At 41.4% G+C, this 17,360-nt stretch overlaps 1 protein-coding gene across 1 annotated transcript in view; it reads right to left on the bottom strand.

Annotated features, from left to right (window-relative positions):
* Nucleotides 1-17,360, bottom strand: part of LOC140230598 (sodium/potassium/calcium exchanger 5-like) — a 63,803-nt gene that overhangs the window by 5,626 nt on the left and 40,817 nt on the right. Inside the window, exons 2-4 of the mRNA XM_072310740.1 lie at nucleotides 9,236-9,496; nucleotides 7,957-8,040; nucleotides 1,458-1,561 (exon numbers count right to left, since the gene is read on the bottom strand). Coding sequence (XP_072166841.1) covers nucleotides 1,458-1,561; nucleotides 7,957-8,040; nucleotides 9,236-9,496 — 449 coding nt within the window. The remainder of the gene's footprint in view (nucleotides 1-1,457; nucleotides 1,562-7,956; nucleotides 8,041-9,235; nucleotides 9,497-17,360) is intronic.

The raw sequence follows: 17,360 nt of genomic DNA, 5'->3' as shown, positions 1-17,360 counted from the left end.
CAGAGTCAATAGCAGAGACACACATTTCCCACACACCCAGCTGTGTAATTTTGATCCGCTGCCGGAAAAGTACAACACTGGCTGTCGTTTTCATTTTTTTCTTGAATTATGTGTGTGTGGGTGGGGTGGGAGGGGGGCAGAAAAACGAGAAAGGGGAAGAGAGAGGGAGAGAGAGAGAGATATTGCATATGGAGAGGCATAAATTCGCCTATAAAAGTCTAAGAAATCACATTTCTGCCGACCATAATATTGTTATTTCTTTTACATCATCCAATTTTCATTGTTAATCGTAAAAACAAACAAACAAACAAACAAAAGTCATCCTTCATTTATTTGAGCTCTTTGTTGCTCATTTCATTGTTGGTTTTGGCTGCAACATTTTCAAAAGCCCTATACTTGCAAACTCTAGATGGAGTCTTCGATTGGCATCATTTAGAAGCTTAAAGCTCCTTGTCTCTCTAAATTTGTTAAAGGGATCGTACAGTTTTGGTTGAGACCTAATTTCAGGTTTCTAACATTTCTTGGTGAGATAATGAGAAACCTCTTATGAAATATGAAAGAGCATGTAATTCTATGAGGAATTCAACGTTTACTTGATGAAAATTGGTTTTGAAATGGCTGAGATATCCCCTCAAAAAGGCGATTCTAATAAAGTGCAGGACCCACACTTTATTACGATTGCTTTCTTTTACTTTGGTTTTGGATGTTTCAGTAATTCCAAACCCGACTTTCATCAAATAAACTTTGAATTCCTTTTAAAATGGTGGGCTCTGTACTATATCATAAGTGTTTTTTTGGTATCTCGCAAAAAGTTAAAAGCCCAATTTTCATCTCCACCAATACTTTACCATCCCTTTAATCTTTTTATCAATTTCTTTTTTGATTTTGTATAAGTACAGTGAATCTAGTCATTATCAAATTGATATCAAACTGTATTCAATTGTTTATCAGATTATTATGTAACACAAGATTTCATTTCATTTACACTTCATAATGCAAATACAACACAGCATAATGACTAAAAATATGATATTATAATAATAAGAAACAATATTATTATATAGTTCTATAGCTCTACAGCGAAATAAGAGATGCTAATTTAATGCGAACAAGATGATTTCTGCAACAGAATTCTCCCAATACTAAGGGTTAGGAATAAAATGAATAGTGTAGGCGATTAGGAGTACTATGGGGTCGACACTTACATTTTCTCTGGTGGCCCGTTCGGGCCACTATAAGTCTTTCATTCTTACATTTTGGTGGCCCGAAAAAGAAAAATAGTGGCCCAAAATAAAGAGAATACAAAATTTTACTTTGAATTTTAGTTGCCCGATCGCGCCACCAAAATGTAAGCTTTTATTTCTGAATTTGGTGGCCCGACATCAATCATAGTGGCCCGGGGCCACCGGGCCACCGGGCCACCGCTGATGTCGAGCCCTGGGCCTATGTATGCTTACCTGTCCAGCAAGCACTCCGCAAAGCCCAATGACACAAAGCACGTTAAACACAGCTGAGCCGACGATTGTGCCAATTCCTATGTCGTTCCGAATGATGAATACGGCTGGTTTCGAGGGAAAGCGAAAAGGAAAATAAAACAATGAAATAAGCAAAAAGTAAACAAGCGTGACAGCTCTCCAGGGTCTAAATTCATGACACAAACATTGTATCAGACATGGGCGTAAATCCCGGGGGGATGGGGGGGATATATCCCCCCCTGAAATGGAGGAGGGGGGGATGGCCTGTACAATCATCCCCCCTGAATTTTGAGGGGGAAAAATGGAGGAAGCAGAAATGTGATTGTATCAATTTTGGCATATTGCATGACGTTTGTACGCCGGCCTTCAGACAGGTAACAGAGCTGAACAGTATTCTATCTTGTAGGAAAATGTATAATTTTCTCAAGCGCTCGCTCGCTTCGCTCGCTCGCGAAGAAAGTAACATCGACATACACTGTAAGGTATGGCTCAGGAGTTGACAACGTCAAATAGTATAGGTCTACATATAAACATGCTATGATGACGCGAGTAATTGGGGACCATCTGCAAAATATGTACAAAAACATACAAACAAACAATAACAACAACTTAATCGCCATAATTGAATCCCCTCCATTTCCTGAATCATTCCTGAGAAACGACAGTGACTGATGACTCAGTCAGGATACATCTATGGGCATACCAAGGGAAGATCAGGGACGTCGAATCTATGGGGGGCAAAGGGGCATTTGCCCCGCCCCAAAGGAAGTGTTTAAACAGACAAATCATTTATCCCCAAGCAATTCCCGAGATGAGGACAAATCTCGAACTTTCTTAATGGAAAATTGTCCAAATATCGCCAGAACTATGCACCAGATCGTTGTATTGCAATCATGAACATGCAAAAGGTCCGCTATACAGGATAAGGGATAAACTTTGTACACTTTTGACATAGACGTATATTCCCTAATTTATCAAAGAGTGTGCAGCAGATCTTTCACTTAACAAAAGCAACCTAATATGTATAGAGGCGTCGATGGGGGGGGGGGTGGTTCTCAAATAAAAGTGGGACAAACAAAAGCGAAAAATATAGCTACAAACGGCAGTTTTTGGAGTGTAAAATGTTAAAATTTTAAAGCTCGCTCGCTCCGCTCGCTCGCATTTAACCGCTATGCCATTCTCCTGATGTTGCTGCCAGTGATTGACAGCAGGTGCACCCGGTGCGCCCCCCTCAATTTCCAAAGCGAAACATAGCTACAAACGACAGTTTTTAGGACTGGAAAATGTCAAAATTTTCAAGCTCACTCGCTTCCTTCGCTAGCATTTAATCAGTATGCCATTCTCCTGATGTTGCTGCCAGTTATTGCCGGCAGTTGCGCCCGGTGTGCCCCCTTAATTTCCAAAGCGAAAAAATACAGCCACAAACGGCAGTCCTTGGACTGTAAAATGTCAAAATTTTCAAGCTCGCTCGCTCCGCTCGCTCGCATTTAACCGCTATGCCATTCTCCTGATGTTGCTGCCAGTAATTGCCGGCAGTTGCACTCGGTGTGCCCCCTAAATTTCCAAAGCGAAGTATAGCTACAAACGGCAGTTTTTAGACTGTAAAATGTCAAAATTTTCAAGCTCGCTCGCTCCGCTCGCTCGCATTTAATCGCTATGCCATTCTCCTGATGTTGCTGCCAGTTATTGCCGGCAGTTGCGCCCGGTGTGCCCCCTTAATTTCCAAAGCGAAAAAATACAGCCACAAACGGCAGTCTTTGGACTGTAAAATGTCAAAATTTTCAAGCTCGCTCGCTCCGCTCGCTCGCATTTAACCGCTATGCCATTCTCCTGATGTTGCTGCCAGTAATTGCCGGCAGTTGCACTCGGTGTGCCCCCTAAATTTCCAAAGCGAAGTATAGCTACAAACGGCAGTTTTTAGACTGTAAAATGTCAAAATTTTCAAGCTCGCTCGCTCCGCTCGCTCGCATTTAATCGCTATGCCATTCTCCTGATGTTGCTGCCAGTGATTGTGAGCAGGTGCGCCCCCCTTGATTTCCAAAGCGAAAAATATAGCTACAAACGGCAGTTTGGGGACTGTAAAATGTCAAATTTTTGAAGCTCGCTCGCACTTAATTATTATTCCATTCTCCTGATGTTGCTGCCAGTAACTGCCAGCAGTTTTCGCCCGGTACGCCCCCTTAATTTCCAAAGCGAAAAATATAGCTAGAAACGGCAGTTTTTGGACTGTCAAATGTCAAAATTTTGAAGCTCGCTCGCTTCGCTCGCTCGCATTTAATCATTATGCCATTCTCCTGATGTTGCTGCCAGTAATTGCCAACAGTTTTTGCCCGGTGCTCCCCCTTAATTTCCCAAGCGAAAAAATACAGCCACAAACGACAGTTTTTGGGACTGGAAAATGTCAAAATTTTCAAGCTCATTCGCTTCGCTCGCTCGCATTTAATCATTATGCCATTCTCCTGATGTTGCTGCCAGTAATTGCCAGCAGTTTTCGCCCGGTGCGCCCCCCCCCCCCCCTTAATTTCCAAAGCGAAAAAATACTAGTACAGCCACAAAGGACATGTGGGACTGTAAAATATCAAAATTTTCAAGCTCACTCGCTTCGCTCGCTCGCATTTAATCGTTATGCCATTCTGATGTTGCTGCCCGATTGCCGGCAGTTGCGCCCGGTGTGCCCCCATAATTTCCAAAGCGACAAAATACAGCCACAAACGGCAGTCTTTGGACTGTAAAATGTCAAAATTTTCAAGCTCGCTCGCCCCGCTCGCTCGCATTTAACTGCTATGCCATTCTCCTGATGTTGCTGCCAGTAATTGCGCCTGATGCGGCCCCCCTTAAATTTCCAAAGCGAAAAAGTATAGCTACAAACGGCAGTTTTTAGACTGTAAAATGTTAAAATTTTCATGCTCGCTCGCTCCGCTATGCCATTCTCCTGATGTTGCTGCCAGTGATTGACAGCAGTTGCGCCTGGTGTGCCCCCCTTAATTTCCAAAGCGAAGAATATAGCTACAAACGGCAGTTTTTGAACTGAAAAATGTCAAAATTTTCAACGCAAAGAGATTTCACCGTAGGAGGGGGAAACCCCCCTATACCATACTCTCCCCCCTCGCTTGATTCGTTCCCTCACATAACCGCTCCTCCTAAGATCAAATCCTGTCTACGCCGATGATAGGCCCCATTATTTAGTAGGCCTTCACAGTGATGTCGCACAGCAAGAGCTGAAATACCACGATTTTGTCATTCAATAATATATTGTGAATATTTCATTTTCTTATTGTTTTTTTAAAGAAAAGAAAACAAAATTTTCACCACAAGTGAGCACCAGATCGCTGAATTTCAGGTCTGAAAATGCAAAATCTTCCTCGTGTGGGAGAGGGATACCCCCCCCCCCCATACACACCCTTCCCCCGTTCGGTCGTTCCGCTCCCTCTCACAGATATTTCCACCAAAAAAAAAAAAAATGTTTTCATACTTTTAAGGTCTGATTTTCCGCCGAAAGTCGTCTGACAAGCAATAAAATAAAAGCAACAAGAACAAAAAGTCTTTATGTTGTTGCTGCCACTTTTCTCCCACTTTATATTTCATGCAAAAGAGTGGGGCATCCGATCCCTGTAAAGTGTGTGTGGGGGGGGGGGGGAGGGGGGCACAAAGCTTCTCCCCCCCCCCACCCCCCCCCCCCCCAAAAAAAAAAAGGCTGCGCCGGTCCGGTTATGGGCTTGTAATCGTGGTGATGGTGACCATCCCCCCCCCCCCCCACTCCTCAGTATGGATTTACGCCGTTGGTATCAGAAGCACAGATGGACAGTCACCAAAGGAACGCCTACCTGGTGTATAGAGCCCACACACATGCAGACATTTTAACTCTTTTATAACATGACGTTATTGTGCTGTCGGACGAGAAATATTTCAAGCCATTCAGAATTTGCGGGAGGTTTATTTTTACAAGGTTATATCCCGATCGAGGGAAAAAAAATATATGTCAATGTAATTTGTTGAAAACAGATAACTGCCCACAGCTGCAGACAGTCAGTTTGAGTTGATTATTCTAAATATAACATATTATATGCCGTCATTGTCGAGACTCCTGAAGAAGGTGGAGGCCACCGAAAATTCGAGGCGAATAAACTCACTCTTTATTGGCAAAGAAATGCATTACCAGTTTATTTCTTGATTCTTCGTTATATAGTTGTCTGTTTTCAACGAATTGCATTGACATATTTTTTTCCTCGGGAGATAACTTTGTAAAATTAAGACTCCCACAAACTTCTGAATGGCTTGAAATATTTCTCGTTCAATAGCAAAATAACGCAATGAGTATGATTATATCAGGGAGGTGTCACCTCCCTGATGGAGCCCTAGGCCTACCTGGGATGTGCGTAATACGTGTGTGTATATGAGTCCACATGAATTATTGTGTAGTTGAATATGAATGTGTTCCTGCACACTGTAAGCATGTGTGTGTGTGTGTTGGGGGAGGGGTTCAGTCGATGCCCGCCATTTGAATTGCCATTTTAGTTTCTTCTTGGGAGATTACACTGTAACTTTCAATAAGTATAAATGTGCAGGGGTAAAAGCACACTGAGGTTTGCGTCTCACAATACAACCCATAAATCCGTTAGTCCTGCGAAGCAAACGTCGTTCAGCCGAAGAAGAAAACACACACACACACACACATACGCTCTCACACACACGTACACATACACATACACACACAAATACAATACCCATGCACAACAAACAACTCTGGGGCGCATTGCTAATTGTATGAAACTCAACAACCTTTCAATCCCGGAGTTACAATAATGCAGGCATCCTTGTAGATTTAAATGGGATATAGAATAACCACTCACGGAGCTAAGGTGTCTATGTCGCTGCGCGTTTATATCACTGCATGCCGTCCAGGCACTACACATTTTCATAATTATGGCGAATCCGAGAGAATGAAGATAACACAAAGCAACAACAGGCAGACGTCAACATGAATAACAAAATGTACCCAAATCAGACATAAATAACAGACCAAGCGTTGAAACAAGAAATGATATTCCTCATACACGCTACTTAACTCTTCGAAATGTCTCACAATATTGGAGCGTCAGAAGCGGATCTAGAGGGGGTGGGGGGGGGGAAATCCGGGGACCATTTTTTTTTAAATCTTATCTTTTTTTTTTTTTTACTTGTAATATACAAATTTTCATGGGGGGTTAATTTGGCAATGACCTCTATACCAAAAATAGTGGTGTTTTAGATGCAAGAAAACGCCATTTTCACACACAGATTTTCAAAAATTCTCCCTACTGTGGGAGGGGGGACACCCCTCTTCCCACACCCTCCACCCCCCCCCCCCCTCGCTCTCTCCGCTCGCTCGGGCTCGGTCGCTACGCTCCCTCGCATACCGTCCCCAACCCCCCCCCCCCCTTTATAAAAAGCTAGATCCGCCCCTGAGCGTAATGGTGCATTTTTGCAACAACAGTAGTTTAATGATTAACACGAAATGCACACACAATGGCATAACGGCGCACACAACTGTCCTCTCAGGGCATTTTAAGCGTCGTATAGGTACTTCCACAGTTTTGTCTTTGGTTTTGATTTGTTTTGTTATGTTTTGTCTTTTTTGCTTTTTGTTTTTATTTTGTCTTTTGTTTTGTTTTCTTTTTGTTTGTTTTATGCTGCGATGGTTTCAACGCTGTTTAGATCGTTTTGTTATTCAGCAGGTTTATCAGACCATTTCTTCGTTATAGGTAAGTTGTAAAAGGCAATAAACCACATCACAACACAACAATATCATATAGCACATAATCTTCTGAGCCAGGGGCTCCATTTATGCTCATAACTTTAATTTTTTGGAATTGTTGTAATAGGAATGCAGTTGCTGTGATAAAAATCAGAAAAGAACCAACCTTAAACTGTACGTATGCTTTAAACGTGTTACATCAACTGCAGTAAACAGTAACTTATAATGATTATAAAGACTTTCTGAAATGACCCCATGGCTACATCCTTTCGCATCTTATTCGAGTTTCCTTCTGGCGTCGTGTTATGATAGCAATGGGTTTTGTAGTTCCATTTGCGAAGAAACCTATAAGAATTGTACGAAGTGATAAAAAGAATGAAACATGAGACAAATACTTTGTTAACGACTTTGTTAGTAAATTTTGGAAAGCAGGCCCTATAATATCAACTACTACCCTTTGGGATCTTTGAATCCTCATCAAGTTCCGTCTACAGAATTCTGGCCATCAGTTAAAAACTCTAAGGCGGTTATGTGTGATGCCTTCCTCAGTCTTGGCTCGGTACTCTTAATTTTATCCTGTCAGTTCGCGAAGATTTATGAGATATCAAAGAGTTATGATATTTATAAAGAAAATCTAAGCTATGTACACACACAAAAAAAAAAAAATGAGAGAGAAAAGGCTGTGCGGGCTTCAGGTCAGGAAAAGGACAATTTTTTTTCCTGCGGATTGGTTCAACGATGCCTTACCAATGAGAGAGGAAAATAGTTCCGGCGAGGATCCGCCTATCGCCATGAAGGTTGCGCCTGCAACGTCGTCAGACAGATTCAGCACTGAAGAAGCAAACAAAAACAAAACAAAACAAAAAACATGGGAAAAGGTCAGATCAGGAAAATGGCACCATCAACATCATGTTGTATACGAAATTTCACAAGAGAGTCATGAGCTCGAACAACGGTTATAAAGTCATATTCGTAATTCTATCGTGTCGGGAGCGGTTTAGTCGGTGAGTAAATAAAGCTCCTGCTGTGATTCAAAGACAGCAGATTGTCGAAATTTCACACACACACACACACACACACGCACAAACACACAAAGATTTCCAGCAGAGGTGTTTTCGAGTTCTGAAATGTACCGTTCGGTTTTTGTTTTTGTTTTTTGTTTTATTTTTCTACAGGTATGGAGTGGTTTTCGGGACATTATTGATATTGATTGATTTGATCTGAACTCCTTGCTACGATCTTTGGGACTATGTGACTAAGGGTCATATAGCGAAGAGTTGAGATCCATCGGGGCAATGAGAACGCTCCGAACAAACACAGTCCACATCTTTTTTTCTTCTTCTTTTTTTAATAACGAATAAGATTAAAGGAAATTTTACTTAGTCTATATAGTGACTGCTATACAGGCGCTGCCAGAATAGCAATCACGAGGGGCCCATCTGACATGTCTGATCTTTATACCCCGCCTCCACCTCGTCCCACGCAGGTACTCAACTATACACATATTATGCTTGTTCCAGATTTTTAAAGATACCCCCTTTAAAAGGATGAAAAAAGGCATGAATCAATTATTAATTAATTAATCAATGAAAGGATAAAAAAGGGGTTATATTTTTGATCCTCTATATAGGAGCCGCAAGCGTTTATAGTACACACGTACCGCTATGAACCAACCTGCTCTGGTGGGGCAGTTTAGCACAATGGAGTTGAGGGCATATTATGTTGCATTCCTGTCCCCAATTTTGAACAATCGGTATTGATGATTAATCGAGAAAGGTGTACCAGATATTTTGAATGCATCATTGAAATGAACATTTAAAGCTGCAAAAAGAAGTGCCCGTTTTGACTACTCGCAGTCACGTACGTATTGTACATAGATAAATGACATTATATTGTTACCCCCTCATTAATCCTGCCAATTAAATTTATAAACTTTTCTGAAGACAAAGTGAGAGACAGGGAAGGGGTCTATTTTCTTAAAACTAAGAGAGGGGGAGGTAGAGATAGAGGAGGTGGTTGTCTTAACCTTCGCAAGTCAGTTCTAAGGCAGGCATGAAGTAGTCGTCGCAGATGATGGCAATGGCCCCAAACATGTAGGCGGTGACGAGCAGGTGGATGAGCAGGGCTCCATGTCGCAGTTGCTCCGTAGTAAAGAGGTGTAAGGGAAACTCGTCAGTACTCTTTAGTGTACAGTTGACGACGCTCCCCCACATTGACTTGTTGGCGCTGGTGGCCCGTTGGACATCGTCGACGAAGCGAACTGAGCTGCCATCAAAGTCACCTGTGTCTGCGCCGGAAAGGAAACAAAAGAAGACAAAGATGCAGAAAATAGTCAACGTGACTATTCATTATTTGCTGGCAGATCGATGACGTTTCAATTAAAGAACCATTTAGCAGAGGAGGCACAATCGCCTGCTTACACACACACACACACACACACACACACTCACACACACACACACACACACACACACACACACACACACACACACACACACACACAAATGTTTCCTCTTTTACATGAGACTCGAATTTCCTAAGTCATTCTCTTTATAAAGTCATCACTGCTTAATAGAGTCATTTACACACTATAATACGCAGCTTCTCATGCAGCAGAGATCCGAATGCACCACGCATGGCATTTCATTGACTTAGTGATTATCTTGTGCACCAAATAAACCTTAAGAAGACAGCTTTCTGTCTCCAGAACGTTTTCAACTATCCTACTCAATCCATGCTTTACGTTTAGCACATATTTTCCGTACACTGTCTCCGAAATATGCAATATAATGATTCTTTTAGATATAATTGTTTATCTTATAAGAACATGGCTTTCATTGACTCTTTCTTGAATGATTGATTAGAGAACTGAGAAAAGAAGTGAGGTCACCAGCATTCGTTGCCAATGGCCTCTCGGGATATTGCAAGGATATCTTCTCTAACTGTATACATAATCATCATGCAAGAAGTCTCCGTCCAACAGGACAAACATAGTTATGTTTCCAACGCTATAGTCTCTTCAACCACAGTGCATTCATGTAAGTCTCAGACAGATCTTTTAATTCTCCACAATCGCTTGGGGAAACTCTCTATTCCTGGCGTCAGCCTATCGTGTCAGGTGAGAAAATATTATTTTCTCAATGCATTATATCTATGTTTAATTCGTTCAATCAACAGGTGGTTTCGCTGTAGATAATGATTATGTCCAGCTTCAATGTCTGCATTATTAGGTAATTACTCTCTTTCATTAAAAAGGAAGATCATCTTCCGGTTTGTCGGTCAAACTCTTTCTCGAATTTCCATATTTGTATCATCAAGGTCTCTTAAATGGATCAACTCCCAAACACATAAGCTTGTATGCGTTGAGTTGGTATATTGAAAGGCGGGGAATTGTAGGAACATACCTTGCGCACACAATAATCTTACACTGATGCATGTCCATTGCCACCTCCAGTGCAGCAAATGCAGCAAAACAAGAATAAACAACAACAACAACAACAACAACAACAACAACAACAATAACAGACAGACAAAGAAACAAGCAAACCCAACCAAAAGCAGTGACCAAAACATGATTCTCAGTCGGCGTCAGTCGCTTTCCTATTGAAGTTCAAGTACGCGCTGCTCGACTGGATAGACGGAATTTCATCAATTTGAGCATCACATTTAACTAAAAGCTCCACAAAGGGCTGTACATGTTTATTCAAGGGTCAATGAGACAATTTTAATGGATTGTGAAAACACGCTACTTAATGTCAGACCCGAATGAGAAAGAAACGATTTATGTGGTTCTGCCGTTTGTTGTCTCTCTTTCGAGATGTTGAATTCTGGTATTGTCAACGCGCTACACGGTTGGGTCGGTCTTACTTTGCTCCTCTTGATTATGCATGACATGAAAAGCATTATTGTGTTCGCAGACGGTGTTAGTGTTGTGCAATCATCCAAAAAAAAAAAAAAACATATTATACTAGACACGATTCCATATTGGTGTGTTGACTACCCACGTTAAGCATGACATAATATAAGTACATGCAGCGCGGAGAAATGGTAATACATGCAATCAATACGTGTGATGTGCATTATCAGGACATGGTTGCTGAATAACATAAAAGGCAAGGGCACTACGTTCCTTTGTGTTTCCAATCGATGAAAGATAAGTGGGCCTACATAAGACATTTCAATTCGATTAAAGTTTGTGTGTTTCTCTGGGTTTTAAAGGAGAGACTGTCATATCAAAAACATTTCCTGCCAGTAAATAGCCACTACACTGATAATGCATACAGTCCAGACGGTGATGGTGGATATTAAAACAGAAGTAGAAAAACATATGAGAATGATGAATTATATCAAAGCCAAAAATGCTGCAGAAAATAGTGCTATATTATAGTAAAAGAAGATAAATTGTACTTGATGACTTTTCTCTTTATATTTTCTATTGGTTCATCGAGCAGTTTGATATTGTGACACAACTCACATGCGCGCCATATAACATGGATTGTATGGGTGTACTGGAGTAATGTTTTGTGGTAGAATATAGTATTCGTGTTTTTTTTTTTTTATATTATGACGCAGAGATTTTCCATGAGGACCATAAACTAACACAACTTACTAAACTTATATTACTTTAACATGATTACACATCCTGTTATAAGCTGAATCTAGAATATGATAAATTCTGACAAATATGCAGGATGGTATAGAAGTGTCATTAAAAAAAAGGACGTGAAGTGAAACAATCATTGGATTTTAAGTCTCACGTGGTTTCGTGGTTTCGCTTAAGGGAACTATGCAATGCAAATGCCTTTTAACTTGTATTGATTCATATAATACACTGCCAAGGACGTATGTGTGATACCTCCCTGATAATACCCTAATCACGTATGTTGAAATAGAATATCTAATTACAATTAAGTATCACATAGTATATTTGGATATTTTTTCTACTTTTTGTATAAGGTTATGTATTTGGATTCGGCCACACACACACACACAAAAAAAAAAAACCCTTGCAAACTAAGATTCTCTCAATGACATCATCTGTCAATCACTGGTAAAAAAAGTACTAATAATAACACAAGACATTTGAATGCACCTTCCCCTGTGAAATTGAGCTTATAGCTTGCACGTTTTCATGTAGTATCTTTTGTTAGATTCGGGAGCTATAAAACATGCAAATCAAGTTCAATCAGGGAGGTGAGATTCTTTTCACCTCCCTGGTTTAGTCTAGTGGAACGTGCATTATGTCCTTTGTCATTAATCATCTACTTTAGTAATTCAACAATGATTGACAGATAATGTCATTGACAGAATCTCGGTTTGGAAGGTTTTTCTGTTTTTTAGGTGTGTGATATAACTCTGAGGAAAGATAGTGGAAAACGTTACTATGAAATAATGACACGTATATTTACATAATATCCATTTTGGCACATAAAGTGACATTGACGGCATCATGAATCAACAAACTGACAAAGGTCAACATAATATTTTGTATATCTCCCAGGTCCTTTTACAGTGATATTCATTAAAAAGCACACATACGAATCAGAAGAGGTGATGTTTTCACAAGCCTACCATGGCACAGTACCCATTATTGGTATTAAAAGGGGAAAGAAACCAAAATATATACATAAACGCACGCATATGGTTCGATAAGTGCAGAAACATCAGCAGCTGATCAGCAGAACACATCAGCGAAGTTCGAGGAAAGCATTGAAAAAAAAAACATGACTTGAATGTATAGCAACCCTTGTTTGCAACTCCTTTTGATTGTTGACGTTATCACTTCCAACGCCAGTAAATAAAAGGGGAAACCGTAGACGATTCGGATGAGGTTTGGATCTGGTTTATTGCCGTGGCCGAGACAACTACGGCAGGCCAATTGTGCACAAACGTAGATTACTACATACACTGTATATAACACAACCAATACTGGCGTGACTTCTTCTTTCTTCCTCTGTTCTCTGACAGCTTAATCATTACTTTCCATTAGCAATCAATCATACGTTTATACAACCTCAAAACTTGCCTCTGTTACAAACACTCTGAAAAAACTGAAACTAATCACTAAGTAAAACCACAACTGAACAGTTAGCATATCACCCATCACTGTGATAACAATCACTATACTGTAGTTAATAACAAAACTCTATCGCTGTCAACAAACAATTGATAACCTTATGCATAAACATATTGATCATACAGACTATCAATGTCCAACAAAAATCTTGCCCATTTAACCTCTGCATACAAGTATATCGACACACAAATGTAACTTGACTTGCTTTACGATTTTCACAAAAAAAACAAACACAAAATCATCATATTCATGTAAACTACCGGTACACTGTATTTGCACCAAACTCCACTCAATTACCAACATGTTCCTAGATTTCTGACAACAACTGAACACAAATCACATTTCACAACAAACTCACTATTGTGTACATGTACTGTATCCCAATATCTTCTCTTCCCCCATTACTTAACTAACTACGCTAACATGACACTAGTGAAGCATAACAAAATTGAAAAAGCCGTATACATGTATATATAATCATAATCAGATACATTAAGTATACATGGTCATCTGAATAAAACATGAAATTCCTCACTAAGTTGAGCACGTGCAATGTACATGGTACTCATAAAAACATAACTGGATATGGATTATAACATAACCAGGGCAGACCTGGAAAACACTGTTCTGTTTTCATGAATCAATCCTGCTCAATAATAGTGAATAAACAATCCAGACAACCACACTATGTAAAAATACATACCGGTAAGTATGTTTAAGCTGTACATATATGTGCCAATCTTATGGGAAAAATTAACAAAACCGTGCTAATAAGGGGCATGGGCATGATAACACTACAAATGTGTAACACTGTACTGGAAACATACAATGTATACGGTCATACAAGTCTAATTTACCATGGACAGTAATCAGGCAGCAAGGAAGTTTGCCACCATTTATCAACATTAGTATTAAAAAAAATTATCATAACTTTGATCCTCCATGTTTACAAAACAACATACAATACTTGTAGTAATAAATGAGTATACCACATATGTATCCGAAAAAGCAAACAGACAAATACAAAAGTGTACTGTCTTTAAAAAATCATACATACCAGTAGATTCCACTCATGTGTCCTATACATTAGGTCAGTAAACAATCTATGACCATCAATAAAAACAAATGACAAGTAATATAATCTTAGGCTAGCTAAATACGACATCAGCATGAGATATTTGTATGTACTTGCACAGGTTGCAAAGACAAACTTATTGTGAGTCAAAATGAAACTGGTGAAATAATGAACATTAAAATAACTAGAAGGCTTGTGCATTGCCAGACACAGTCAACGATATGTTGACATCAACCCTGACAAAAATCGTACATGTCCAGTCTATCTACATGTCTGGTTAAATGCTGGTATAAAATGAAATACAGTGTAGTAGTACATAGCTGCCATACTAGGAACACTAAAAACAAAAAAGGCACCATATTCTTGCCTGATAGCCAAAGTGGTAATAATTACAAAAACACACATTGCATTTTAGTCCAAAGGGCAAAAAACCTTTACTTGAAAAAGAGGCAGATCTCGAAAAATCAAAACAGAAAACTGTACGAAAAAAAAGGGGTTCACAAAATGATCAAAACATCAAATGATACCCAAAGAATTTTACAAATGTAAGTTTACCTATCGCAATGACAAAAAGGTGGGTATAAAAACGTACGATACATACAGTTGATGCATGTGGAAATATGTGAATTATAAAAACACACACCTAACACTGTGCGCCTTTATACACACTACAAACATGGGTACAGAATACAACTGAAATGACCAATTAACCTGGAGGAGACAGGGGCATGGGAGGACCACGGGTTATCGCTGATGGGCGGGAGGAGTCAGGGGGTGCTGAGGGATGGGGGATCCGGAGCACGCAGGGGAGTAGGACATCCATGATACCCACATCAGCGAAGCCATGGGTAGGAGCTCGGGGATCATCAGATGAGTGTTCGGTGGGGATCATCTTGTAGAATGTACGCGAGACTCCATCATCGGGAGAGGGGGAGGGATCTCCTTCGGACCACAAACGGGACAGGCACAGGCCGTTGTGCCATGGTGGAGCCTTCCAGGTCGGGTGTGTGTCACGATCGGCGAGGCCAACGTCATCCATAGGGAGGCGGAGGCGAACAGCATTGTTGTAGGCAGGAAAACCCTCTGGTTGGATTTTGGTGACCACGCTGAAGACCACCATGAACTGGTGTTCACTGTCTGGCGGCGTGTAGGAGGGAGAGGCATCATCAGGAGTGAGGTAGTAGCCAGGCGGAGAACCTGTAGAAGATGGTACTTCACCCTGCAAACGAGTACTGAGGACATCGACTGGCTGATGGGTGAATGTCGCGGTGGTCTTCTCCACACAGGCAGAACCATGACTAGCACGATGTCGATCAATGCCAAATACACGCATGTCCATGTGGGTTGACACCTTGGGTAGAGGGACATGATCCGTGACAGGAAGAGCATCCTCACCTGTCTGACTGGGAAGAAGCTTGGAGAAACCTTGAGGCAAGGTAGCTTCCACAAACTGGTACTGCTCATTGTGACTTTGAGGATCATTGTAGGTATTACACCAATTGTCAATGGGCGTGTATTGACCTTGGTTGTTAGACTGTGAGTGTATGTGTGAATTCACTTGTGGTTGGTGTGAAGTGTCTGTGAATGTAATGTCAGTGTCAGTGTGAGGGTTTGTATTGCCCATGAAAATGTCTGTGCTAGACTCAGTGAAGGGAGTAACAGAGCTAGGCTCAGTGAAGGGAGGAACAAAGCTAGGCTCAGTGAAGGGAAAAACAGAGCTGGGCTCAGCGGAGGGAGGATCAGAGCTGGGCTCAGTGGAGGGAGGACCAGAGCTGGGCTCAGCGGAGGGAGGAACAGAGCTGGGCTCAGTGAAGGGAGGAACAGAGCTGGGCTCAGTGAAGGGAGGACCAGAGCTAGGCTCAGTGAAGGGAGGAACAGAGCTGGGCTCAGGGAAGAGAGGAACAGAGCTGTGCTCAATGAAGGGAGGAACAGAGCAGGGCTCAGTGGACGGAGTAACAGAGCTTGGCTCAGTGGAAGGAATGGCCATATTGGGACTCTCAACATCACAGACTTCAATGCCAACCACACCTGCAGGATCAAAAGTCAATGAATCACTGTCAGAATTTGTCCCATATTTCTGTTCACACTCAAACCAATCGCCTTTGTCCACAGCAGTGATCTCACTCTGTCCATCATCATAATTCGGTAACACACTCTCTATTACTTCATCTTCTGTATTCCACATCTCACATTCAAACCCTGGATCTTGCACTTTTGCCTCTTTCACCATTAAGCTTACACCAACACCTTCAGGCTGCATGCTGTGTGAATTACACTCTGCTTCAGCATCCTCTGTACTTTCCATCTCACACTCAAACTCATTGTAATCATGCGCATGTATCTCCTTCTCCATTACACTGACATGAACGGCTTGTGCGTGACGAGTGTTACGTGAATCATAGCCAGCGGATCGATCGCTGACACTGTAAGTGTACATAGTATCATCTCCAAACATAATCTGACCTTTCGAGGGACGAACAGCAATATCATTTTGCTCCATGAAATCTGCACCTGCGAGCACATCGACACCGTCATTCATCACATGATCATCCACAACGAAACCGTTAAACATCAAGTCACACTCATAGTGGTATAATGTACACGAAACAATACCAACAATATCAAGCTCTGGAAGATCACCTGAGTGACCAAGGGGTACATCAATGTAATCCTCATATCCAGACCCATCGACAAGGATTTCTAAACCAAGCATATCAGCTGCAGTTTCACTGATCAGACTACAGACAGAGCCACTTCGAACTTCAACCTGTATGACCTGATTATCATTCCCTTGCCCTGTAGCAGGGAAGTGTGGAGGTTCACGTTTTGTCGCGTCTGACAACGCGGATTGCTGGCCAAGGCCAACCTGCTGGCCCGCGGGACACCCCCGCTTGGGTGCCTCAGCGGCCGGGGCTGCGCGTCGCTGCATCGACGGGGAGCCGGTGGACCCGGCCACGGCGGCGCATCGCTTTGTTGATGCAACGTGCATATCACTACATG

This window comes from Diadema setosum, chromosome 7 (assembly GCF_964275005.1).
Source record: "Diadema setosum chromosome 7, eeDiaSeto1, whole genome shotgun sequence".
In the NCBI taxonomy this organism is placed as follows: domain Eukaryota; kingdom Metazoa; phylum Echinodermata; class Echinoidea; order Diadematoida; family Diadematidae; genus Diadema; species Diadema setosum.
The sequence above is the reverse complement of the archived record's forward strand: the minus strand, read 5'-3'. Positions and strand labels throughout refer to the sequence as shown.